The 25695-nt window shown below is 41.4% G+C and overlaps 1 protein-coding gene across 1 annotated transcript in view; it reads left to right on the top strand.

The window, feature by feature from the left end:
- LOC130686968 (homeobox protein cut-like) overlaps positions 1-25695 on the top strand; it is a 154577-nt gene that overhangs the window by 116899 nt on the left and 11983 nt on the right. Inside the window, exons 9-13 of the mRNA XM_057510128.2 lie at positions 2995-3183; positions 11728-11909; positions 12236-12309; positions 13231-13347; positions 13943-15274. Of these exons, the coding sequence (XP_057366111.1) occupies positions 2995-3183; positions 11728-11909; positions 12236-12309; positions 13231-13347; positions 13943-15274 (1894 nt within the window). The remainder of the gene's footprint in view (positions 1-2994; positions 3184-11727; positions 11910-12235; positions 12310-13230; positions 13348-13942; positions 15275-25695) is intronic.

The raw sequence follows: 25695 nt of genomic DNA, 5'->3' as shown, positions 1-25695 counted from the left end.
GAAAAATGAATTTTGAGATTGAAAAACAAAACAAAATAAAAAAAAGGAAAGAAAAGAAAAGGAAAGAAAAGATTTTTATTTTCTGAAGGAGCTTTGAAAGGGGTATAGAGGACGCGGAAATCCGCTGCGCCGATTAGCTCGTGAACGATTGAACGATCCGGCGACCGCACCCTTCCTTCCCTGATATCCCTAACCGACGTCGACGTATGTCGACGCTTTCATCCCACCCCTGAAAAATAAGCAGCAAAGAGAAATATTTATTTTTTGTAAAAAAAAAAAAAACGATAGAGAGATCCACCCCACCCTTTCATTTCTATGGTCTGGATGATTGGTCTGTGCGGGTCACGCCATCAACCCATAAAATCCAGTTCTATTTAAACTATTCAATTTTTTATAGTTTTTTTTTTTTTTTTTTTTTTGTTCAAAGTTTTCCTTAAAAAAAAAAAAACTAAACAAAAATGAACTGGTTATTCGTTTTTCCAGACTGCACCAGTACATTCTAGCGGGTAGTTATTGTATACATCTAGATAATTCCAATTCCATTCTCAAAAAAAAAAAAAAAAAAAATGCGCCGTGTGTTCTTCGTGCAAAATAGAGAGAAAAGAAAGCAAAAAAAAAAAAACTGATGGCATCGAATAACTAGCAATGTAATAACAACGAGCATATAGATCTATATAACAAAGCAATACGATCTCGTTGCTCTTTTTTTTTTTTTTTTACTATCGCTACTACTACCCCCACTACGACACGCATTCGATTTCCATTGGTATCCATCTATCAGCCATAGCCGTTCAAATCGAATAGTGATGTTATACGCGCCGCGTGTGTGTGTGTAAAGGAGGGAAGCGGTCCCGGCTGTTGAATGGTTATGGCGATGCGGGCGCGTCGTGCCGCTTATCTTATTTCGATGCGCCGATGAAGTTGCAAGCGTTCCGATCTATCGGGACTTCTTCCCTTTCTTCTTCTTTTCTTCACACACACATAGAGCCAATCTCCTCGCCCTTTTTTTTTTTTTTTTTTTTATTCACCCCCCCCCCCATCCCTTATTCAGTCGCCTCTTTTGCCTCCCTCCTTTTTTTCTTTTTCTTTTTTTTACTCCATTCCCCTCCATTCGTTCTCATCGAACGCGCCCGAGCGGGGCCGTAGATAACACGCTCTATTGATCTCCGATCGACTGTTGCTGTAGCGCCCGCTTTTCTTGTGCTGTTGTTGATCTCCCAACTCTCTCTCCCTCCCTTTTCTTTTTTTTTTTTTTTTTTTTTACTAGCACCCCGGCGTTGACTGTGTGCGGCGGAAACACTTGAGCCTCCTCATCTCTTATCCTCTAGATCGGTCTCCTTTTCTTTTTCTATAGCCGATGCGTCGATTGATCTGACCGCCATCTTTTCATCCAATTGACCTTCTTTCGCTCCTTTTTTTCTTTCTTTTCTTTTCTTTTTTCTCTCTTTTTTATTTATTGATATCTATCTGTGTTTGCCCGTCTATTTGATCCTATTCCCCAAACGGCAGCTTTCTTCCGACATCGTAAATATCTGCAGAGTTCCGTGCGCTTCTTGTCCTACTCTCGTATCGTTTTTTTTTTTTTTTTTTTTTTGTTTTTGTTTTTCGATTGATTACGACCAGGGATGTTTCAATTACAAACAAAAATGTATTCGTTTATTAAAAAGAGAGAGAGAGAGAGGGGAAATAAAAAAAAGAGAGAGGGAGAATCGGATGTCATTTTTGGAGCGTCAGCTTTCATTTGCTGCCAAACTCCTGGATAAACAGCGATGGGCAATATCCCGCACTAAATGTTTCCGGGAATGGTTTCACGTTGTTTCGATTTTATTTTATTTTTTCCTTTTTGCTGTGGATCGCATCACACGTGATTTTGATTGGTTCGCTTCGACAAAAGAAATTATATATATTTAATATATAATTTTGAAAAAAAAAAAAAAAATCTCTCTTGTTCCTGCGGTCGCCGCTGTTGCCGCTATTGTTCAATGAAATTCACGCACCACATGTTGCGCGCTCCCGACCGCGCACGCGTTTCCCCCTTTCATTCTCGCCGTGTCTTTTTAGCCCTCAATTTTGTGCGTTCATGTTTCTTCTTCTTCTACTTGATAATTTGTTTCGTAGTGAAATTCGACATTAAGAGAACAGAAAAGAAATGACGAACGGAACCCGCCTCTATCGCCGCTAATGGTGCGGTTAATTGAAACGTGGCCCGTCCGATAAAAAGAAAAAGAAAAGAACACAAAACAGAGCCTTTCACCTTACTCATTTGAACAGTTCACGATGAGAATCCCGCAACACATTTTCGTTCACTGTATTATCGTTTTCAAAAAAAAAAAAAATATAAAAAAAATAAGGACGACCTTTTTAGAGCTGACCCTTTCACTACGGATCGACCTCCGTGGCGGGAGAAAAACGGTCTGCGTGTAATGTTATTTGATCCCGATGAAGGGTGTATGTGTCGTGATGTTGCCCTTCCGTGAATGAGGACCCCTGCCAACGGCCTATGAAGAGTGAGTGTCTGCGTGTAGGGGGGGGGGGGAGAGAGAAAGAGAAGAATAGGTAGCAATTGACTTCTTGTGACGGGAAGGTGGGGCCGGATGGTTTACCGCAACAATTGTTAGAGCCCCCAATATTTTTGTTGCGGCCGTGTTGAGCGCGCCAGAGAGCTCGGGTTCAATCGAATCCCGCGGCCTTTGGTCTCTTTGAACGAAGTGGACCGCAAAGAATTGAAAGAAAATTTGTGGGTTGACGTGGAAGAGGACGGGGGGGGGATATAATTGCACGGGGCTTTTTTTTTTTTTTTAGGTTAATCGAATTTTGAAAGTTGAGCGTTTTAAATTCCATTACATCGTACATATCTTGATGTCTATCCATCGGAAATGTCGTGTGCAATTTTGTTTCGTTTTTCTTTTCTTTTCTTCCTAATGTCACGACTTTAATTAATTAATTTTTTTTTTTTTTTTTCGTTTTTTTTTTTTTTTTTTTTTTTTTTTGCAGCGCGCTGTTTTGGCCGAGAAGGAATTGTCTGTCCTCAAAGAACAATTTGAGAGAGCTGAAGAGAGCAGTAAGCGGCAGCGGCTTAGCAGCGATCAGGCCAATGAAGCTCCACCTCCACCCATCATGGACACGCCCCTCGACGTGATGGGCAGACCTTCATTACTCGAACTCGCCGCCAAGGAAAAAGAGGTAAGCGCAATCAATCAATCGGTCAATCACGAAACGAAAAAATACTGACACTATCTCTCTATGTTTATCGCAAACGTTTTCGACTAGACGATTTTTTTTATATATATATATATACTGACTCTCATTTCTTGGACGGGGAAGAAGAAGGGGGGGGGTCTCGTTTTATTTTTTGCTAATTACAAAAAATGGAATGGAAATGCACTGCAATCGTTTTCTGTAATTGGAGATATCAAGTTCATCGACTCAATCAAAAATTCCATCTGTTTTTTTTTTCTGTTCCATCAAATTAACAACCCACTTGAAAATTGAAGGCATTCCAATCCGAATTAAAACTCCAGCAAACACTTTTTTTTTTCCTCCCCCCAAAATGTTCCAGTCTCTTATTTGAATGAAAAGAGAAAAAAAAACAAACAAACAAAAGAATCATCAAATAAAATAAAAGCATCGATTAGAGCCGGGCAGTGCAGAGGTCGTGGGCGATCTTTCGTTCTTTTTCCCCCCTCTCCTCTAACAGTGGACTAACTTTGTCCCGCCGAGAATTGGATTGCCGATCGTCTAAAGCGATACTGCTCGATATATATAGACACGCACACACACACATAACAGACGATGCAGCGACAATAGCAAAGGAGCGAAAAAGCCAAGGCTCAAAAAAGGGGCCCGGCACAGAGATTGAGTCTTCTGGCGCAGTATAAACTGAGTGGGTGGATGGAAGGGGTCGGGTGCATTTTAGGCAGTGTGTGTGTGTGTGTTGTAACTTTAATTAAAGCCGCTTTGTATGCGAGGAATCCCGAAGTGTCTCTCTCCTCTCTCCCCGCTTTTTTTTTTTATTTTCGCCTCCCCCTTCTTCCTTTTCTTCTACTGCTGAAGCCGACCCATGGGATAAGGAAGGGGGGAGGAAATAAGAGTTTTGCTCGTTGCTCTTCATCGGCCCTCACGCTGCCGTCCCGAATGCTTCCCTTCTTTTCTCTCTCTCTCTCTCTCTCCCCACCCCGCTCTCTTTGCACCCTTTTCGTTCATTGCCCTATGTGATGCCAAAGCGACCCGATACCTATGCCGCTTCTTTCCTACTGCTGTTTCACTCCTACTACACCACCACTACTACTACTACGACTACTACTACTACTACCACTACTACTACTACTACCACTACTACCACTACTACCACTACTACTACTACCACCCTACTATCACCACTACCACCCTACCACCACCACTACCACCACCACCACTATCAATAATCAATATGCAATGGCAATCCGAACTCTACACACACACATACTATGCATATCAGCCAGGCTCTTTTCCCTCTCACGTTTCCCGTTTTTTTAATATATATTTTTTTTCAAATGGGAGGGCCCTCCTCTCCTCTGGTTATTCAACTAAATCTATCAAGGGAATTACTACGTAAAACTCAGAATCCCCCAACCCTCTTCTTCCGCCGTTTGTCCTTAAACAAAAAAATGATATTTCTTTCAACCCCACCCTACATGTGTGTGTTTGTGTCGATGATCACACAACACATAGACGTCAAGAGCGTGGAGTGGGCCGTGTTCCTTTTTTTGTTGTTCTTAGTCGTTTTTTGTTGTGCGTGTGTGTCTCTTATATCGGGTGATCCATCCATCCCATTCAGTTTGCTGTTTTTCCCCCTCCCCCTTCTCTCTCTCTCTCTCTCTCTCTCTCTCTCTCTCTCTCTCTCTCTCTTTCTTTCTTTCCATCGTACGCATAATTCCGTGTCTCGCGTGGACCAGTCAGGCGGACCATATGTTTGGACGCGCTTTGCATTTGGGCTAATCAATAACACACATACAGACACACACACACGCGTGCAGTTCTCTATTTCTTTTTTGTGTTTTTCCTCTATGACGTCTGTTTTCAGTACTTCACAGACGTTGTTTCGTGTCGCAAACGGATCTCTCCGTATCGTTTGAACTGTGAATGCCTGTCTTTTTTTTCGGGAGTGGGGTAGGTGCATCCGGGGTTACAGGGGACGAACCCAAGGCTGATTAACTTTTTGGAGCAAAAAAACTATTGCATTTTCTTTCTTTTTTTTTCTTTCGTAATTTTGATGGATATGAATGTAACGTTGCAAAAAGTCCCGCTGCAACTGAAGACGGCCACGATTTATTGACTTGTTTGACGGTGGATATTAGGAAGAGAGGCAAACGTGGCAGAAGGAAAATAAGGAGTCGATAGTGGGGGGGGTCGAGCTTGTGATATCCAATTGGCTGGAGGGTGTGTATATTGGCGTTCTTAATTCTCTTACGTGCGCCACACGTAGATCATACATATCCTTTTTTTTTTTTTGTTTTTTTTTTGGGTGTGGTCTCCGGTAAACACCCAGACAGGCCTCCCTTTTCTCGCTCACTGGTGTCGATCCAATATTCGCCCCGTTCTTTTTTTTCTTTTTCTTTTTTTTTTATATCTATGTACATATTACTGCACATATTTTGTTTTCATATCCATCAAGCAATGGCATAACTAAAAAGAGAAAAGAAAAAGAAAACAAAAAAATGTGTGTGTGTTGGGATGGCGTGGAGTCCGTCGGGCGCACGGCATTGCACGTCCCTCATTTCGAAACCCTCCCATCCATCGTAGACACTGTGTGTATGTGTGTGTGTGTGTGTCTATCGTATCCATCTATTTTTACTATCCATCTATCTAGTAGTAGCCGGAATAGATGGTCGACTCGATACGTATCGTGTCGCAGCCAATTTTTCGATTGCGGGTTGTGCAGAAAGAAAACAAAGTAGCCGACGACAATCGGAGCTTTCTATGAATTTCTTTCATTTTTCTTTTCCTTTTTTTTTTTTTTTTTTTTATAATTATGGTTCCCGTCAATTTAAAAGAAATTTGCATAATTGAAACAAAAAGAAAATCATTTCCCGATGCAATACGAATCCCGACGACTAACAGTCATAGGGTTCACGTTGAAAGGCATAAGATGTGCGTACAAAAGAAACGAGGGGATCGGGGAGTTTTTTTTGGGGGGGAGGGTACGTAATGTTTGATTTGTTTTATGTCACGCAGTCGTTAACTTTGCCTTACGTCCGTTACATTCTTCTTGTTCTTTTTTTTTATTTTATTTTTATCCGTACGGGGGAAAATATGGCACCTGACCAGCAAATATCGCTCATCGTCGTCTAATTGTCAACTCTCACTTTTCCTATCTGTGACTGTTGATTTTTTTCATTATCGCACTCGAAACGAGCGTGAGCCAGCACCGACGGCAAACAACTTTTTTTTTTTTTTCTTTCATGTTTCCTGACGGTGGACGAATGAATTTGACGCCTTGGCGTTAAAAGTTGAAACTCGTTACAAACTTGAACCGACGACGGACCATCTGTCCCATTTATTTTATTTTCTCAAGTTAACGATCGTTGTCGAATTTGTTGTATTGGGCGTTGTTTCTCCTCTCTCCTTTTTTCTTTCCCCGTTTTTTTCGGGTCGGGAGTTTGTTAGTCATTTTCGACAGACGGACCAGCGAACACGTAGACATTACCGGGTAAAGCAAAAAATGAAACCAAATATACTTAACCGAACCGATGAAACAACACGAATTTTTAAAGATCAGCTGACGGACGAAAATATTCTTGTCACTTAATTCGTCTATGCGGCGCCCTCATCCGTGATGATCATTCGGGTACGGAAAAAAAAAGAGAGAGAGACGGACAAAATAGAATTGGGTGTAGAGCAGGAAACTGTCCCATCAGTGGGCTGGAACTGCATGTGCGGGAGGGGGGGGATGATAGGGCCCAACGGTTGTTGTTCATTCCTTAGAGAAGGTCTCCCTGCCCGTCTCTCTCTTTTTTTTTTTTTTTTTTTTTACTAGTATGTGTGAGTTATAGGCGTCGAAACGGAAAAGGAGTGTCATCCTCTCTATCTTCTGCCATATTGACGGGCAATTTTTTTTTTTTTTTTTTTTGTCGACGGCCCTCTCCTCTTTTGGGCCGGCCGTGATGATGATGATGACGGATGACTCTGGTGTATGTGTCATTTTCATCAAATTTCTGTTCCCTATCAAAAACTCGCGTTTTTTATTTTTTTTTTATTTTTGTTTGTTGTTCATCCCTTCACTCTTGCTAGGAAGGGGCGACAAATATTCGAGTCCAGCTCAAACGTAATATTACCCACTATGCAGCCCCACCCTTTTTTTTTTTTTTTTTTTAGAGGTGACTCCACACCCTTTTTTTCTCTGTTGCCAGCAACGTTAGGGAATTTAACCCGTTTCTTTTTTTTTTTTTTTTCGATGCCGATGTTGAACATTTTTTGTTTTTTTCGGCGCATATGTGGATCGTGTCGTTGCATATGTTGCCGACCTTTCGATGTTTGCTTTCGATGGCAAACGAAAAATAACGAGAAAACATATTTCTATTTCTTTTTTTTTTTCTTTTGGATTTGAATCTGAAATGGAATATCATCGCCGTTGTAATATTTATTTATATTTTGATGCATGTGTGTATGTGGACAAAGTCATGCGTCAGTCTTTAAAAAGATATTGCCAGTATTTTATTTTTATTTTTAAAGAGAGAAAGAAAAAGAAATAAGATTGAAACCGAAGAAGACCCAATGGGTTTTCGGGTGGGAGGTGGGAGGTGGAAGGTTAGTAGCTTTGCTTGTAGGCTCTTTTAGATTTTTGTTTCTTTTTTGCCTTCCCCTTCTTCTTTTTTTTTTTTTTTTTTTCCAGCAGTCCCGAAAGGGAGCGCGTGATAATATACGAGTTATGTAAAACACACAGAAGTCCTTTAAAGAAAAAGAAAAAAGAAAGGGAAGGGAAGGGAAGGGAAGGGGGGAATTTAAATATAGGTTTTTCTTCTTGTATTTTTCATCGGCTTGAATGGTTGTGCCGATAAATCAGGTGATGCGTACCCGACAGAAAAGGGTGGACTGCAACATTTCAAGCTTTCGTGTTTGTTTCAATTTTCTGTTTCCATTGTTTTTTCGATCGGCTTTTTTTTTTTTGTTTTTTTTTTTCTTCGTTATTTTGTTGTGCTTCTTGTTTCATTTGTTTACTTTTGCGGCAAGACCTCCTCCTTTTTTGTCTTCCTGCGTTTGCCGCAAGCCTCAGAAAGAAAGCAAAAAGAAAAACAACAAGCCGAAATGGCGGTGTTTTTCAAATCAACGGAATGCTTCGAAAACCATGTCGAGTCTTATTCCCGCCGCTTTTCGATCGAGCAGAAATCTACACTTTTTGGTGCCCACATTTCTATTTTTCCTTTTTTCTTTTTTTTTTTCTTTTCTTTTTCTTTCTTATTTCATTTGCCAGTTTTTTTTTTTTTTTTGTTTTTTTTTTATTTATTTGATTTGATTTCGACTTTGCTTTTGCTTTTCGGAGAAAAAGAAGCAGCGCTCATTCCTCCGCGTAATTCCTCCTTCTCTCGCGCTTGTTGTACACAAGTTATAGCTCGTAACTTTGCTCACATATAAATTTCAAAAAGGCAAGAAAAAAAAAAAAGAACACTGGGGAAAAAAAATAAAAATAAAAATAAAAATAAAAATAAAATAAAATAAAGGCTCTGGTGTGTAAGAGAGAAGGTCTTTTTTGGCGACTGCCGCGCGCGCAACTGCAACGAAAGAGGAAATTCACTGTGACCGACCGGCAGTCACGTTCCCGATATACACACACATGCATACAATACTATACACAACCTTCGGAACACACACACAAATGTTAGGAAAAAGAGAAAAGGAATATAACTACTGGCCGTTGTAATAATCATTATAGATCGAGCCAAGGTTTTTTTCTTTTTTTTTTTTTTTTTTTTTTCTTGTTGCCTCTTGTTCGTTTTCCCTGGAAAACGACTTGGACTTGTACGGTTGTAAATCACATAATTGATTTTCCACCAACAAAAAGAAAAGAAAAAAAAAAGAGAAAAAGATGTTAAGTCAGCGTAGTTAGTACGTTTAAGCCGCTATACCTGAGACGGGGGCCCAGTGATAGAGAGATCTTTGCATCCACACATATTTTTCGAAGCTTAGTCCTTTTAATGTCGTGTTCAAAGTCTCTTTAAAATCAGGTGATTGTGGGAATAACGATATATATATATTTTTTTTAAAGTAATTTAAGCTTTTTGAAGTTGAACAAATCTGGAACGTTTCTCCCATTTTTTTTTTTTCTTCCCTCTTTCCCAAGTAAGTGACACTTTAGCGGCCGGAATGCATCCGGCCACCGTAATCCGAAGCAGCCACGATTCGGTGGGTGTCTCTTCTTTTATTTTCTTTGGCGCAGAGTTTTAATGGGGCCGGCGATTTGGAGACGGGTCGGAATCGTCCTGTGAAAATGGCCAAAACACGGCTAGTCGCAATGAAAGACGTCGAGGCGGAGAGAAAGAAACAAGAGTGTATAAATATATTTAACCAACAACTATATTGACTTTGGATGTATTTATATACACATAGCGATCTATCTTTTTACTCTCTCTCTCTCTCTCTCTCTCTCTCTCTCTCTCTCTCTCTCTCTCTCTTTCGCTGTTGTATAACAATCGGTTCGGAAGAGCTAAAAGTAGCCGATAGCAGGAAAACTCTTTTGGATGGGAGACTATAACTTTGAAGAAAAAGACTCGCCTCTGTGGGTTAGTTTTGTTCTTCGTGATCTCTTTCTTGTTTTGTTTTGTGTTGTTTCGTCGGTCGATTCCCGACCAAAAAAACAAAACAAACAAAACAACAAAACAAAACGAAACAAAACAAGAAGTAAAGCTGCGGTAGCCGGTCTATTTCGGTTGTTCTTCCTCCTCCCTGCCGACCACCACCAGCAAGCCGCCTCCTTTTATTGGAGTTTTCCGTTTGGTGCAGCAAAAAAAAAAAAAAAAAAAAAAAACAGAAAAAAAAAAAACAGAAAAAAAAGAACTTCTCAATGCTCGTTCCATTTTGCCTTCTTTTTTAAACGTCTCTTTATATTTATACACAAGTGTGTGTGTGTGGGGGGGGGATATAGCACCGCAGCCGCATAGCATCGATGAATAGCTTTACTCCGCCCCCCCTCTCTCTCTCTCTCTCTCTCTCTCCTTTTGTTTGCTCTTGTTCTTGGCTTCTCTTATACCCCCGTCACGCGGTGGTTTTTTTTTTTTTTCCTCTTTCGGGACATCTCCCGCACGATCCTCATCTTTTCGCAGCTTCTATCTACACCCCCCATCGCTCGCGCCGCGCTGGACAATGCATCCAGGCGATGTGCGCGAGGCCGGATTCCATCTCATTCTTTTGATTAGAACTTGGGGGCTCTATTAGAGGGTCTATATCCCGCAAATGTCCATTCGTTGTTGTTTTTTTTTTTATGATGGTGGCGTAACAAATGGAGAGAAGGGGGGGAAATTATTTCATTTCTAAATTCAATTAACGTTAATGACAACTTTTGAATATATTGAAAGCTTGGACGCCCGTATATATCAAATTCAATTCACGACCCATTTTTTTTTTTTTTTTTTTTGCTCCACTCGAGAATCAATTACAATGAAATATTTTTTTTTTCTTTTTTGTTATCCATAATTACTGAAGTCTACTCTTCAGTTGTTTTTAATAGCTCTCCAAATTGTACGTTAATGGTAGTTTAATTTAAGAAATGTGCAGTGATTTCGAATTTCCTCTCGGGGATATGAAGGAAACCTGAGTTTTTTGTCTTGTTTTTTGTTTCGTGTGTGTGTTGAACTTTTGAACGTTGTTTCACGACCGAACGCGTTACCTCAATTGCCCCCGCTGTCAATCCTTTCTCTTCCATTTTTTTTTTAAATTCAAAGACGATGATTTGATATGCAAAAAAAAAAAGAAAAATGTGTTTGACGATAGAACCAAACCCTTTTTTTTTTTTGACGTTTTGAAAACAGAAAACAAGTCGGAAAAAAAGTAGGGTGGGTGGGGGGGGGGGGAGCTTGTGGTCGAATTTCTTTTTCTCTTTTTCTTTCTTACAAATGATCACACACACACACACACACAGCCCCCTCAATGGTTGTGTGTGTGGAAAGCGAGAAAGGAACGACTGTTTTTAACCTCGGCGTGACTCCCGCCCGACACGTCGCTTACACACCACGTATCTGCTGACCTCCCCCCCACCACCGCAACAATCCCCCCACCTACCAATCGAAAAAAAAAGGGCGACCCTCTTGTAAGTTACAACCGTCAACATGACCAAAAAAAAAAAAAAAGAAAAAGAAAAAGAAAAACGATCACGTTCAATGTTTCCATTGTTTTTTAATCACTTGATGGCTGCTGCCCCTGCCCTTTCTTACACCGAAACCTACGGCACAATTTTCTTTTCGTTTTTTTTTCTTTTTTTTTTTTCGGGTCTTGTTCTTTTTATTATACCATTTCATCCGGTTTGTGTTCGGAACCCATCAACGTGTCGTCGCTTTCGAAACGTATGGCAGAGAACGTCATCGACTGTGCGATAGAGAGGAGGTTGATAGTTGTAACAGCGTCGTCGTATCATGTAGAACTTTAAAACGTTAGATCGTCCAAGTGTCGATTTTTTATTTTTTTTTTCAATGAAAAGAATCGTTTTTAATTGCGTGTTTTATTTGTTTTAAATTAAAAAAAAAAAAAAAAAAAAAACAGGTCCAAACGTTGATCGAGGACGTACAAAAGTTGCAGTCGACTCTGAACCAGTTGCGCGAATCTTCCGCCCGCCAGCTGTCACATTTTGAGGAAGAGTTACAGGTGCGCGGCCGACACATCCAGCGATTGGAAGCTCAGCTCGAAGCGCAAAAAGATTACCAGGAAATCCGTCGCGAACTCAGGTAACCCCATACACTCAATCGCGTTTGGCCGTGTGATTCGTTTCTCGTTCTTCTTTTTGCATCATCCTTCCCTCTTCCATTCTTTCAATTCCTTTTGATTCGAAACGTATCAATAGCCTCTTGACACACGCAATCGATCTGATCCCTCCCCGCTATACACCGGATCTTGCTATTGTATTTAGTCGTCAAGGATGTCGACAGAACACACAGAAAACGTAAGAACAAAGGACGTAAAAAAAAAAAAAAAATAAGACAAAATAAGACAAAAAAATTTGTCTGTCGAAAACGCACATCTATTTTCTTCCGATACGTATCGATTTTTGAAGCCGTAAATATGTCGCCCTCCTTCAAGACCCCCACGATGGCAACGACAGTGGAATATTCCTCATTGTATTTGTGGGTAGTAGTAGAAGGGGGGGGGGATTTAAACAGAAGGGAAGAGAGAAAAGAAGAAGAAGAAGAGAAAAAAAAAATAAATAATGTGTGCTTGAAATATTTACGTCTTCCTCTCTATTAGGCCGGCATTGCGGCTGGAGAGAGCCATCAGTCGTTGTATAGCTGCTTTACTCTTTGGGAAGAAGAAAAAAGAAATGGGAAAGAGAAGACGAAAGAGAGGGGAAGGGGGGGGGTCTAATATATATATATATGTGATATGTAAGCGGATCATGCAAATAGCTCTCTGCCTCCATTGCCTATATGTTCAATATGAATGTGGCCAGACTGGGGAGCGGGGGGAGGGGGGGGAGGTTTGTGAGCTCCGGTTGTGCGGCTGTTTTCTTCCGTCTCTGTGTTATGCAGCTCTTGAAGAGATCCGATTGATCCGCGTACGGGTTTCTGGATGCATTTCGTCAGAAATAAAAAAAAAAAAGAAAAAGAAAAGAAAAGAAAAGATATTATACAATTGCTTTGATGGGGCAAAAAAAAAAATAGTGTAAGCTCGCGATCGTACATCACTAGCCTCCAATTGCCTTTCGATCTTTTGGCCTTCTCCATTTATTCTTTTTTTTTTTTCTTGCGTCAGTTGTACAACATCTTGGTTTGCGTGTATTTATAAACCAGGAGCTCATGGATTTGCTCGTCCATTTTGGCTTTTTAAAAGGGCGATGCTTTTTGTTGTTGTTTTTTTTTTTCCCTGTCTTTCTGATAGAATCTCGTTTAATTACATGGTCGATTGACCTCTGTCACTCTGAACGATGGTCGCCCGAAATCCAGACCCTTCTTTCTTTCTTTTTTTGTTGTTGTAAATGATGAGGTTGACATGTTGGTTCTGATTCCTTTTTTTTTCTTTTTTTTTTTTTTTTTTTTTTTTGTTTTGTTTTAGTATCCACTTCCGCATTGGCTGGCGGCAACAAACCGTTGGAGGTTTTGCTGCTGGAACGCAATAAAGCCCTACAGTCGGAGAACACGGCCCTCAAAGTGGCCAACAGTGAGCTGCAAGGTAAGCACCCCATTTCATTTCTTACGTTCGCCCCCGTTCAAAATTTGCACCGATATCCGCACTATACCATCCATCACCTTCCCTCCTCTCGAAAACAAAAATCACAATTTTTTTTTCGTTGATAATCATCTTGTTGTGCATTTGTTTTAAAGCTGAAGGTAAATGTGCGAACCTTTTTCTGGCCAAAAAAGGAGCTCGCTTCGAAACCTTTTTTCTTTTTTTCTTTATGTACTTCTTTTGTCGCTCTTTTGCGAATTGCCGAACGGATGTTGACGCGCCTCCCGTTGATGTTTTTTGCGTGCGCGCTCATCTGATTTTTCCCATCGCGGAATACGAAATTCTCCTACTTTTTTTTTTTTTCGGCGTGTTATACCTCCTACAATCAAATCTCCTCTCCCTCTCGACTTAAAAAAAGAAAAAGAAAAAAAAAATCCCCATAATCGGTTGAGTATTTGCTCGTAAATCTGGCGACACTGGTTGCTCATCCACTCTCTCTCTCTGTCTCTCTCTCTCTCTCTCTCTCTCTGTTCGTCTGCATCATTCCCGCAAATCGTCTGAACAACAACAACAACAACAACAACAACAACAACAATAGGAGAAGAAGAGAAAACAGTGACACTTCCGCTGGAAGAAACTTCACCTCCATCACCTCCACCGTCGTCTTCCTCGTCGGCATCGCCCGGTCCGGCCGCATTGTCTTCCAGCGGCGCCATCGACGCCGGCACGGCCAACGACAACAACAACAAGAGCAAAGCGACAGATTGCCAGCAAGGCGATCGTTCCGCGAACAACAACAACAACAACAACAACATCGAGGACGACGACGACGACGACGAGGACAACGACATGCCATCGTCGACGAGACTCGGTTTGAACAGCCCGATGGCGGCGGCGGCGGCAGCAGCCGCCGCGGCCGCGTCGGCATCGGTCGGCGCTCACGTCGGACCGCCACCGCCATTTTCGCCTTTCGTCGGCGCCTCATCTCTGGTCGGTCCGCGACACCTGCCGCCCGTCTTCCATCCGGTTTTGGGCCTCGGGTCGCTCGGACATTTCTTCAACGAGGACATGCTGCTCCACTGGCGGAGATCACTCGAAGCTTCCATGCTCAGCCACCACCAGCAGCAACAGCTGCAACAACATCAACAACAACAACAACAACAACAGCAACAGCAACAACAAGAGCGACGCTTGACGTCGCCCGATCGCGCCAGAGCCTCCAGTCCGGGCAGCGACAACGGCGCGGAAGAAAACAACAGCACCTTGTTCGGCCAGCGGACGCCGACGAGAACGACGACGGCCGACGGGCCGTCGACTACGCCAACGACGGCACCCCGATGCCCTTCTACGCCGAGCGGCCAGCAGGGGCAGCAAGTCAACGCGTCGACGCCCAATTCTTGCGGTATTACCACACTACCGGGCTGGCCTAGCTGGGAAGATTCGCATCTTGCCCGGCTCCAGCAAGAGTTCATCACCCGCGGAGGCGTCTACCCGGGATTCGGCGGCCCGGGCAGCGGCAACGGCGGAATGGGCAACGGCAGCGAAGGCGGCGAGCCGTCAGCCGCCGCTTTGGCCTCGCTTATGTCCCTACCGGAAGGATTGACTTCGCTGCTGGCCAAGAGCAACCCGCTCGAGGCCCGGCTCCAGGAAATGCTGCGCGCCACCATGGAGCGCTACGCCAGCCAAGCGCTGGACACTTTGGCCATATCGCGCGGCGTCCGCGAGCTCCTCTCGATGCACAACATTGGCCAGCGTCTCTTTGCCAAGTTCGTGCTGGGCTTATCTCAGGGCACCGTCTCTGAGCTCCTGTCCAAGCCGAAACCGTGGGACAAGTTGACGGAGAAAGGCCGCGACTCTTACCGCAAGATGCACGCGTGGGCCTGCGACGAGGCCGCCATCCTCCTCCTCAAATCTCTGATTCCTCGCAAAGGTAGGAAACCCCTTTATTTAAATTTTTTTTTTTTGTTTTGTTTTGTTTTGTTTTGTTTTGTTTTTTTGGTGGGATTTTTTGTGGGTATGTGGATCTTGTGCTGCGGATCGCGATTCGATTATTTTTATGATTCAAAGAAGAAGAAAAAAAACGATGATCAACGTGCGTCATTGGTTTGGCGCCGAGTACCGGCAATGGCTTTGGATCATTAATCAGGGCGGGCTTCTTAATATATTGTATGTATTCGGTGAATATGAGCATCGATTGTATTTTATTTTGATTTTTTTTTTTTTTTTTTTTTGAAAACGCGGAGCGACGGTGATTTGAACTCCCCCCCCCCCTCCCGAAAAAAGTTGGCCTATAGAAAATTCTACTTCCTTTTTTAAAACAAAAATCTGAGAAGACGAGCGAATGAGAAATGGGAAAGTTTGAAGGGTGAATAAAAAAAAAAGAAAAAGGAAAAAGTCATTAGTCGGCCGATGAATTTGATCCAATTAATGAAAGCGGCGGTTCTCTGTAGGCTTCTTTTCTTCGTCGTTCGTTCGCTATCGATTGCGAAGCGCTTCGTGTTTGGTGATCGTTCGTCAATATGCAAACATTGATGCGTGCGCGCGTAACGAGTAGAAAAATTACGTTTGTATTTGTGTGTGAGACGGCCGATGGTGACACAGACGGGCATTTTTTTTTTTTTTTTTCTTTTCTTCATTTTCTTTATAGGCCAGCGAGATTCTTTTGTTTTGTTTATTTTATCTTCACTTTTTCCAACTTGTTGTCAATTCAGCTCAAGGCATTCCGACCCAAACCAAAGCCGAGCCCTTTTGGCTTCTCTCTTTGCTTGATGATTAATCATCCACGATGGAGGAGATTACCATCACTGGTTGTCTATGCGTGTGTGTGTGTGTGTGTGTGTGTGTGTGTGTGTGTGTTTCACATAGCCCTACTAGTGTGGATGTATGAGGGAGGAGGGAGAGAGGAAGAGCGTAGCATTAGGAAGAAGCAGAAGGCAGGCGGAGGCCAGGTGTGCGGCAGGAACCCGTCACTACTGTTACAGGTTAAATGTTGTCATTCCGACTGGGCTATATATATTGCCGCCAACCGCATCCTGGTGTTTCATTTCGTTTCTTTTTTCTATTCTTTTTTTTTTTTTTTTTTTTTTTTTTTAGCCGAATTCATTTGAATAAAATGTTGAAGAATAAAACAAAAAGGCATAAGAGACTCGGGAGAAAAGATGGAACATGTACGTTTTCTTTCTTTCTTTCTTTCCGGCATTGTGGGATGAGTTCCAAGTCTTTGTGTGCCTTCAGCCTCGGTATGCCAACCTTCAAAATAGAAAAACAAACAAGACAAACAAAAAATGAAAACAGCGTTGATGATTTTTTATTAGCTGGAATATTGCCGCGTTTAGACTTTTTCATTTGGGTTGTTCTTTTGTTTTACGCCTCTCTACCAAAAATACTTTGAAAAAAAAAAAAATAACTAAATAAAATCTCTAATGAAGTGATGAGGCACGCAGTTGACAAGTTACATCGTTCCGAGGACTCTGAGGCCAACAAAAAAGGAGGGCGAACAAGAAAAAAAAAAAGAAGGTCGATTGGTAAAAATGTGTTGTTATTAGTCTCTTCTTATGTCTGATCTCTTGCCCGTTTGGGAAACTCGTCAGGCAAAGAAGAAGAAGAAGAAGAAGAAGAAGAAAAGGCCTCTTTTCCTTTCGAACAATGTTCACGTGTTTTCTCCGTTTGCTCGTCATTGCCTGTCGCTCTTGAATAACGGGGACAGAGTTTAGGGGGGGGGGGCCTCTGTGATATTGACAAGCCATCAAGAGAGAAGAAAAGAAAATTAAATAGGGAAAGAAAAAAAAAAAAAAAACATTTTCGAAAAGGCAGGGCTCTCGGATTCTTTTGCGGTGTTGTCTTCCCATCACGTCCCATTCAAATTGGGCGACTGGCCTTGTTTTGTTTTGTTTTTTTGTTTTGTTTTTTTCTGACGGTACCATCTGTGCAAGGACTTGAGACAGGAGGACCAAAAGTTTGTTTGATTTTTCTTTCTTTTTTCGGGTGTCCTTTCGTGCCTATTTTATTTTTTTATTTTTTTATTTTTTTTCCACAGTTGAGATTGAAAAAAAAAGAAAAAGAAAAGCTAGTCCCCCCCCCCCCCCCACCTCTCTTCTTACTAGGTAGCTTTTGTCAAACCGCTGATGATTTGAGGCCCTTTCGGAATCAGGAGAGTGGTGTAGTGGATAGTGCCGGGTCGCTCATGTTTCGGGTCCCACAGAAACACGGGATTTCTCTCTTCTCTTTCTCTCTCTCTCCCCCATCTCCTGCTTCTCCTCATTCGTCTAGTTTAAAGCCTGTCATTTCTGTCGGACAAGATCTGATAGGACTTTTGGGAGTCCCTCTTTTTTTTTTTTTTTTTTTTTTTTTTTTTTTATTTGAAAACTTGCGTCTATACCTTGTCTCTGTCACACACTCACACACACAGCTTGGTATTCATAGTCTTTCTCCTCCCCTCCCCCCCCCTCTGCGTCCTTCTTGTCTTGTCCCGATATTTCATTAGAAGAATTCTTGATATTTCTTTAGCGAAGGGAATCTTGGCCGAACAAAATGAGCGTTTTTGATTGGATCTGTCGCTTGTTTTTTTTTTTTTTTTTTCTCTTTTCCTTCTGGATTTTTCCTTAACGCCACGGTCTCGTAATCTTTCTCTTTTTTTTTTTTTCTTTCTAACTCGTGTATATATCGATGCGTGTGTTGCAACGTTGGGGCCATAAAGGAGGAATGTTACGGTAGTACGACTACTTACTGCTGGACGTTCTCCATCATCCTGTGAAGTATGTTTTTTTTACTTGTGAAAAGAATATAAGAATTAGGAAAAAAAAAAAAAGGGAAGAAGCCGCAAGACTGCGTCAGTCAACCTGAACGCCATTCATCGGGAGTGGGGGGGGGACCGTGAGCGTGCGTGTTTGCCATATACTTTGCTCGACCTTTTGTGGTTTTTCACATTTTTTTTTTCTTCTTATTTCTCGATAGAGCAGATGTCGTTTTCTCATCGTTTCAAAAGTCTAACGTTCGAAGAAGGCCGATGTATTGAGAGGAGGGGGGGGGACTGACTCGCATATGGCTCGAGGTTTACCTGAAACGCGGTAATTATAAGCCCATTATTCCGTTGCGAAGCAATGGAGTGAAGAGATAAGAAGTCTACAGAAAGAGAGAGAGAGCTGTGTTGTGTGTGCGTGGATGACTTATCGGCCGTATTCAACGGCTGACTGGGCAAGCGCCCAGCAAAAAAAAAAGAAAAAAAAAAACCAACCTGTTGCGCTCGTCTTTTTTTTTTTTTTTTTTTCATGTGTAGCCTCTTATAGAAATTGTTGCGCTCTTGATGTTTTTCGGTCTAGACGGCAAGGGAAATGAAACGAGCAGGCCAACATATATTGCTATAGATTATAGGTATAGCGAAAGGATTTTCACTTGTTTTAGTTTTTTTTCTTTTTTCTTTTTTCTTTTTTCTTGGGCTGTGTGGGTTGGACTTTCCCGATTGTGTTCCGTCTCTTTTTCGTAAACACAGGGCAGAAAAAGCGAAAAAAAAAAAAGGGGGGAGAACGATAATATATAGAGCGCCCAGAGGGGGGAAATCATTCTTATGCATCCATGTCTGTTCGTACAAGAGTTTTCTTGCATTTATTTCTCATTTCTTTTTTTCATTTGATTTACCTGCCATTTTTTTTTTTTTTTTTTACCTCCTCGCTCGCGTTTGGTTTTTTTTTTTTAAAGGAGCAATCAAAGTTTACTGAGAACGATCTGATACATAACTAAAAAAGGAGATGAAGCGCGGGGGAAGCAAAGGAAAATTTGAAATGATTGACCGCTGCCAGACTCGCACACACACACACACACATTTTCGGCGTTTTCCAGTCAAATGAGCTTTGCCTTAGCCGGACAATATTTCTGTTCTCCTTTTTATTTGTGGGTTACAAACAGTACAAAGAGACACACACACACACACATCAGTCGGCACCCTGGCGCTCTCTTGGTCGACTGGTTTCAAACCATTTCTTTCTTTTTTCTTCATCTTTCATAAAAAGTGCCAGTCAAACCGCTAATCACTGCCGTGTTGTGTGGTGACTCCATGATCTTTAAAAGAAAAAAAAAAAAAAACCTTTTCTTTCAATGGCAATGCCACTTTTTTGTGTGTGTGTGTGTTTGATGCAATCATTTTCGAATGGCTTTTTTTTTTTTTTTTTTTTTTTTTTTTTTGCCCTTGTTCGGGTAATAAGTTTTCGAGAAAAGAAATGAAAATAAAGAGCGATTGAACCAGAACCACAAGAAGCTACCACACACTATCACCGCATTTCGAAGTTTAAAAAAAAAGATGGCAATAAGAAGAGAAGGGGGAACAAGAAATCATCATCATAATAATAATAACAAGAAGAAGAAGAAGAAGAAGAGGAGAAGAGGAGCTGGAAGATGAGGACGACCTCTCAGTGTGTAGAGGTGGCGGCAGGGTTTTTGCGCCGTTTCGTTTGGCTCCGTCGAATTCTCCCACGGTCAAAACCTTCATCGCCCGCTCGATGTAGGAACTCTTTTCTTTTTTTAATGCTCCCGGCAGCATTTGACTATCGACCCACACTATGATATTATTATCTCTCTTTCTTTTTTTTTTTTTTTTTTTTTTTTTTTTACCTGCAACTCTTTTATCCGAATGTGTTCTCTTTATTTCTGCTGGAGAAGAAGTTATACTTATTATGCGTCGTTTATATATCTGGAAGACGCCGGGAGGCCGCAAGCCCCGCCTTTACCCCCATCATTTTAGATTTTTATTTTTATTTTTATTTTTTTTTGTTGTTGGCCGTTGTTGTGTTGGTGCTTTCGTTCCTCTCCTTCATCATCATCATCATCATCACCTGACGACCGGTATACACAAGCCAGTCTACGTGTGTGTGTGTGTGTGTACGTGTCGTGCCCGCTTATGGAACGGAAATGAAGCTTTATTACTCTTGCACCCGTCGAATTGGTAGTACAACAGAAAAGAAGAAAAATACCAGCGGTTAAAAATGAAACAAGTCCCGCCAAACCGCAAAAAAAAAGGGTCTTCGTGATCGTCTGTTATACACACAACCAAAGAAAGAAAATAAACCAATTAAAAAAAAAACAGTCGGCTGGCGAATGGCACCAAAGCCGCCCCACCAAAAAAAAAAAAAGAAGAAAATTTCAAATAAAACCAATAAAAATGGAGAGAAAGAAAAAAGGTGGGGGGGGGGGGGGACACATTTATATAATAAATGGCTGGCAGCATTGCCAGCGGGAGTCAACAAAACACACAATAGCCACAAAGAAATAATCGACTATGAGAAGAAGAAGAAGAAGAAAAGGAGACTGTCAAAGAAGAAGAGTAACACGGACCCATTATCTCATTGCTTCCCTTCCCCCCCCCCTTTTTTTTTCGTTACTCTTCTTTTTCTTCTTATTTTGGGTGTTTTTAATAGACGTGATTGCATCGAAGGTGAACAATCCCATCGCTCCTGCAGGGCATTTTGTTCCAGAAAAAAAAAAAAAAAAAAAAAACAAACAGTAGATCAACAGGTCTCGACCTGGACTGGCGGCGTACACAGCGGCTGTGTGTGTGTAATAGCGGTAGGAGTAGTCAGGTCGATTATTTTGTCCGTCGCCAATCGACTCTCGGGGGCAACTGGTGGCGGCAGTGGTCTCTCCCGTTCAATTTGTGTGTGTGGGTCATGGCGCGCCGTCTCCCGTTCATGAGACAGACGGCGGATGAGAGAATAGAAAGAAAAAAAAACATCGAACGGATGCACGTATTGGTGACGCCCATGTCCATCATCATCATCAACTTCTTGGAAAACGAAAAATGACAGCAACCCTCCAACTATCATTCCGCTTTTCAGGAAGCAGTTGGTTCTCTTCTTCTTCTTTTTTTTTTTTTTTTTTTTGATGATGATGGGCAGGAATCGATTTTCTTTTTTTTTCTGGTGAGACGAAGCACTCGACTATTGGACGCCAGTACGGTCCGTTAGCCAAGCGCATCCTCGTCTCACAGTCCCGTACACGTATCTCTGTATTTGTTCCGCAATTTTTATTTATTTATTTTTTATTTATTTATTTTTTTTTTTTCGCCTCTTTTTTATAGTTGTGAAATGACTTTGAATTTGAAAATGATGGCCGATCGGAATGTCTTTTCGGTATTTTCTTTCCTATTTTTGTAAATAGGAGAAAGATTCTGTTTTTTTTTCGTTTGCGATTTGCTTGACTTGTGATCTACTTGCATCTTCATCCGCGGGTGACGTCAGTTTCGATGTCACCGTGCGGAGACAATAGCCGCGCAATCCCGCAAGCTGTGCGCGCGTCGCACACCTTTTGTCGGCGTCGATTAACTTTGTTGCCCCCTATTTTCTCTCTACTTCACTTGTTTCTGCTTGCTGGGTTTTTTTTTTTTTTTTTTTTTTTTTTATTATTTTTATTATTTCCAACATCGTTCCTACTAGCCGATGCGCAACTGTTTTTGTTGGCTAAGAAACTTTAAAAGAGACACCGCCGCCGCCGTTATGTCTTCATTTTTTTCATTCTTCTTGTGGCGATGAAGGAAAAATAAAATATAAATAATTATTTTTGAACCAAAAAAAAAAAAAAAAAACAAAAAATGCGCGTCGAACAAGAAAATCCCTGAGAGACCGGGAGTTAAAAAGGGAGTGGAGGAGGGGGGGGGAGGGATCAAGGTAGCTTTTGTTACGAACCGACTGAGGAAGAAAATGTGGGAGCCGATAGATGAAGATATCCCACCGCCAAGAACACACGCGTGCGTTCTATATGTCGAGGTGGCAGCGGCGGCGTCGGTATCTCTTTTTTTTTCTTTTTCATTTCTTAATCACCTTTTGTTGTCCCCATCATCTTTTATTCCTCCCTTTTTCTTTTCCTCCCCCCCCCCCTGCTCGTTCTTGTTTCCCACAAGGTAAATATCGGCAGCCCCGCACCACACACAGCAGCAACTCCTATTCGTTTCGGTTTTTTTTTTTTTTTTTTATTGTCGTCATTATCCAAAAAAAAAAAAAAAAAAAAAAAAAAAAAATGCGCGTCGAAAAGAAAAACCGTCTTCTTTTTTAAATTTTTATTTCTTGTTAAAACTGACGATGAAGACATTGTCGTTTCGCGGTCCACGAAAAAAAAAAAAAAAAAAAAAAAAAAAAAAAAAAAAAAAAGTCCAAGTCGGCGGGTGCGAGGGCAACACAAAAGCGAAAGAGACCTAAACACTCCAGGAAATGAGTTCTAATCAAATGATGATTACTCTTTCTCCATTCTTTTGTCGAGCAACTGTTCGCTACTTAACTGTATCAGCCCAATGTGCGCTGCCTTTTTTTCTTCTTTGGTAATTATGAAGAAAAAAAAAAAAAAGAAAAAGGGTCGTGAAAAGTTGGCCGCCGCCAGCCATGGCATCTCGATCCATCTCCTTCCGTTTCAATGCGATTCTTCTTCTATGCCGAAGCGATGGTTAGGTTTATCTTGTAAAAAAAAGGGTGGGGACGAAAGGGAAAAAAAAAAGGGCGGCTTGATTGGCCCGTCTGGCGTCGTCTAGTTTTTAGGCCCCGTCGATGATGATGAGCACCGATAAAAACAGATGGAAATAAGTAGGCCACTCTTATCCCCCTTTAAATATTAGAGAAGCCAGTGTGTGCCAAACGGAGCCGAGATTCTCTCGCGTCCGTATCAAACGGATGCAAAACGAAAGAAAACCCCTTCTATTTCCAAGTGTGTAACTGTGTGTGTAGTTCGCGGGGGGGGGGGGGAGGAAGGGGGAGGGTTGGTTTAATCAAGGATTCGTTTTTTTTTTTTTTTTTTTTTTCTGCTGTCGCCCCGACATGTCGGGGAGTTTAAGCAAAAGTCTTTTGCATTTGACTATCAGCCGGCCCCGGTTTTTTTTTTTGTTTTTTTTTTCTGCTTTCAAATGGCATCCGTCCATCTTGTATAAGCCCGTGCAAATATCCAAAAGAGTCGAATCAAAAAGAAGAAGAAGAAGAAGAAGAGCAGCAAAAAGTTTTGGTTCGCCTTGTTCCAATGTCGAGGGTATCATCAAAATGAAACTCGTTCATTTCTTTTGCCCCCCACCCTCCGTTATCCCGATCTCGAATAGCAGCGTGAGCGGAGAGGGAGAAACGGTGGGTTCCGTTTTCTCCAATCAGGGTCCATCTTAATGAACAAACTTTTTTCTTTTTTTTTTTTTTTTTTTTTGGCCTTTTATTGAAGAAGGGGGGGGGGGGAATGTAAAGAAGAGAGAAACGATATTATGCGTTCAGAAAACTCGCTCCGAATCGGATGACAGAACCAACAATGGCGACCTGATCTGCATATTGCCAAACTCCCCACGGCCCGTCGTTCAGGCCGGCGTCTTTCCCCTATTTTATTTTATTTTATTTTTTTTTTTTTCCTTTCCTTTCCTTTCCTTTCCTTTCCTTTCCTTTCCTTTCCTTTCCTTTCTTTTTTCTTTTGCATCCGGCTCACTTCATCTTCTTTATAAGGAGATGGAGAAGAAAAGATACTTTGAATAAGACGGCGCGGTCAGATGCTTTTAGCAGAGGGGCCAGTGTCAATAATTACAAATAAGAAAAAAAAAAAAAAAGTTCAATCCTCTATCGCCATCTATTCGGATCTTATCCGGTGCGCCTCTTTCTGCCTTTGCCTTTAGTCTGTAATCTCGACGGAGAACGAGAAAAGTTAGTCCGCTACCCTTTTTGTCTCTTTCTCTGTTTCGTTTGAGATGGAAATGAAACCTCGCTGAACTCGCCGTTGTATGGCCGTCTCTCTCTCTCTCTCTTGTTTGGTGCCTTGCTCTTTTCCACTAACGTCGTACACGCAAAGCAAAAAGGGATTGGGGAGCGGGGGTTCTAAATATGAATAGAAGAAACAAAGCCGACTTGCCATTTCCCTATTCCGTAATCGAGAAAAAAGATTTTCATTTTTTTTTTTATTATTATTATTGATTTATTTATTTATTTTTTTTTTTTTTGACATTTTTGAAAAATGTACAAGTTGCGCTCTTGATCTATAAATACGTAATGAGACAGTGCGAGTGGGTTTGGTCATTTGCGTGGCGATCTGCTAAGCCTCTTAACGGACACATGTGAAACACATCTCTTTTCTTTTTTCGCTTGGAGAGGGTTTCGATCTCGTAATACTCTGAAATCTTTATGCGCTTTCGGAGTGTCGGTTCTATTTGTCCTAGTTTTTCGTATCTGTTTATTTATTTTTCCTCTTTCTTTTCTGCTCCCGCTGCCTACTTGTTCTCCTCTCTCGGGGATGGCCTTCTTTTTTCTTATATATATATATATATATATATATATATGTTTACCTTGTTTTTGTTTTGTTTTAATTCGAAAGAACGACGTATCTCTTTCCTTGGCGGCCGCTGAAAGAGTCATTTGCCGCCAATCGCAGTGACATGTTCATCCAATCAATCCCGTCACATGCGCAACGTCAAATAACCAACTTAACACACACACACAGGCACAAGCGCGCGCGTAGAAACGGGACGGGAGGGAAAGAACAAAAAAAAAAACAAAAAAAAAAAAAAGAACTGGAAAATGTTGTCAGGCTCATCGGTACAATCCGCACCCTGGATTCTCCAGAAACGGGCGGGGATATATTTGGATCGGTTTTCCCATTTTTGAAAAAGAAAAAAAGAAAAGAAACATCAAAATTCGTTTTCTTTCTTCACGCTGGTTGTTGTTGTTGTTGTTGGGTCGAATAGTCCCCAGACTTTTTTTTTTATTATTATTTTCGCTTGTCACTCGAAAAAAAAAAAAAAAAAAAAAAAAGAGGAACACATTCCCGAGCGTCTCATAGACTCATTCTCGATAGTTTGTCGTGTATGTTGTTTCGGTGAAAAAAAAAAAAAAAAAAAGAAAGAAAACCCGTCAGATGTTTTTCTTCTTCTTCTTTTTTTTTTTTTTTTTTTTGCGTTGACGGGGGGTCGCCGGTAGTTGTCCTATTGGATATTGGCCCTGGTGGCAACTCGCCCGAGCTCAGCGGGAGGATTTAAATTTAGCCACTACCCGTTGAGCTGAGAGATATTTATTCCTCATTTTTTGTTTTTTTGTTTTTTTGTTTCTCTCACTTTTGCGTTTGTTTTTTTCACTCGTGGTCGTTTTCATTTCAGAAAGCGGGGGGAAAAGGAGAGCTTTTTTTTTTTTAAAAAAAGAGACGATATAACATGACCTGACTTGACAAAGAGAAGTCTACAACAAACAGTCGGGCTAGTAATTGTCGAAAGGGAGAGGGTTTTTTTAAAGACAAGTCGTTTACGATAGCAACAGCACAGCAACAGCCACAATGGTCACAAAAAGAAAAAAAAAAACGACAAAAAAATTGTTGCAAGTGCGTCACTAGCTATTAACCAGTCAACTGTTAAGCTCAATGGATCTCAAG

The sequence above is a fragment of the Daphnia carinata genome, chromosome 2 (assembly GCF_022539665.2).
Source record: "Daphnia carinata strain CSIRO-1 chromosome 2, CSIRO_AGI_Dcar_HiC_V3, whole genome shotgun sequence".
Classification (NCBI taxonomy): Eukaryota; Metazoa; Arthropoda; class Branchiopoda; order Diplostraca; family Daphniidae; genus Daphnia; species Daphnia carinata.
Note: the sequence above shows the minus strand (reverse complement) of the source record. Positions and strands in the feature narration are given on the sequence as shown.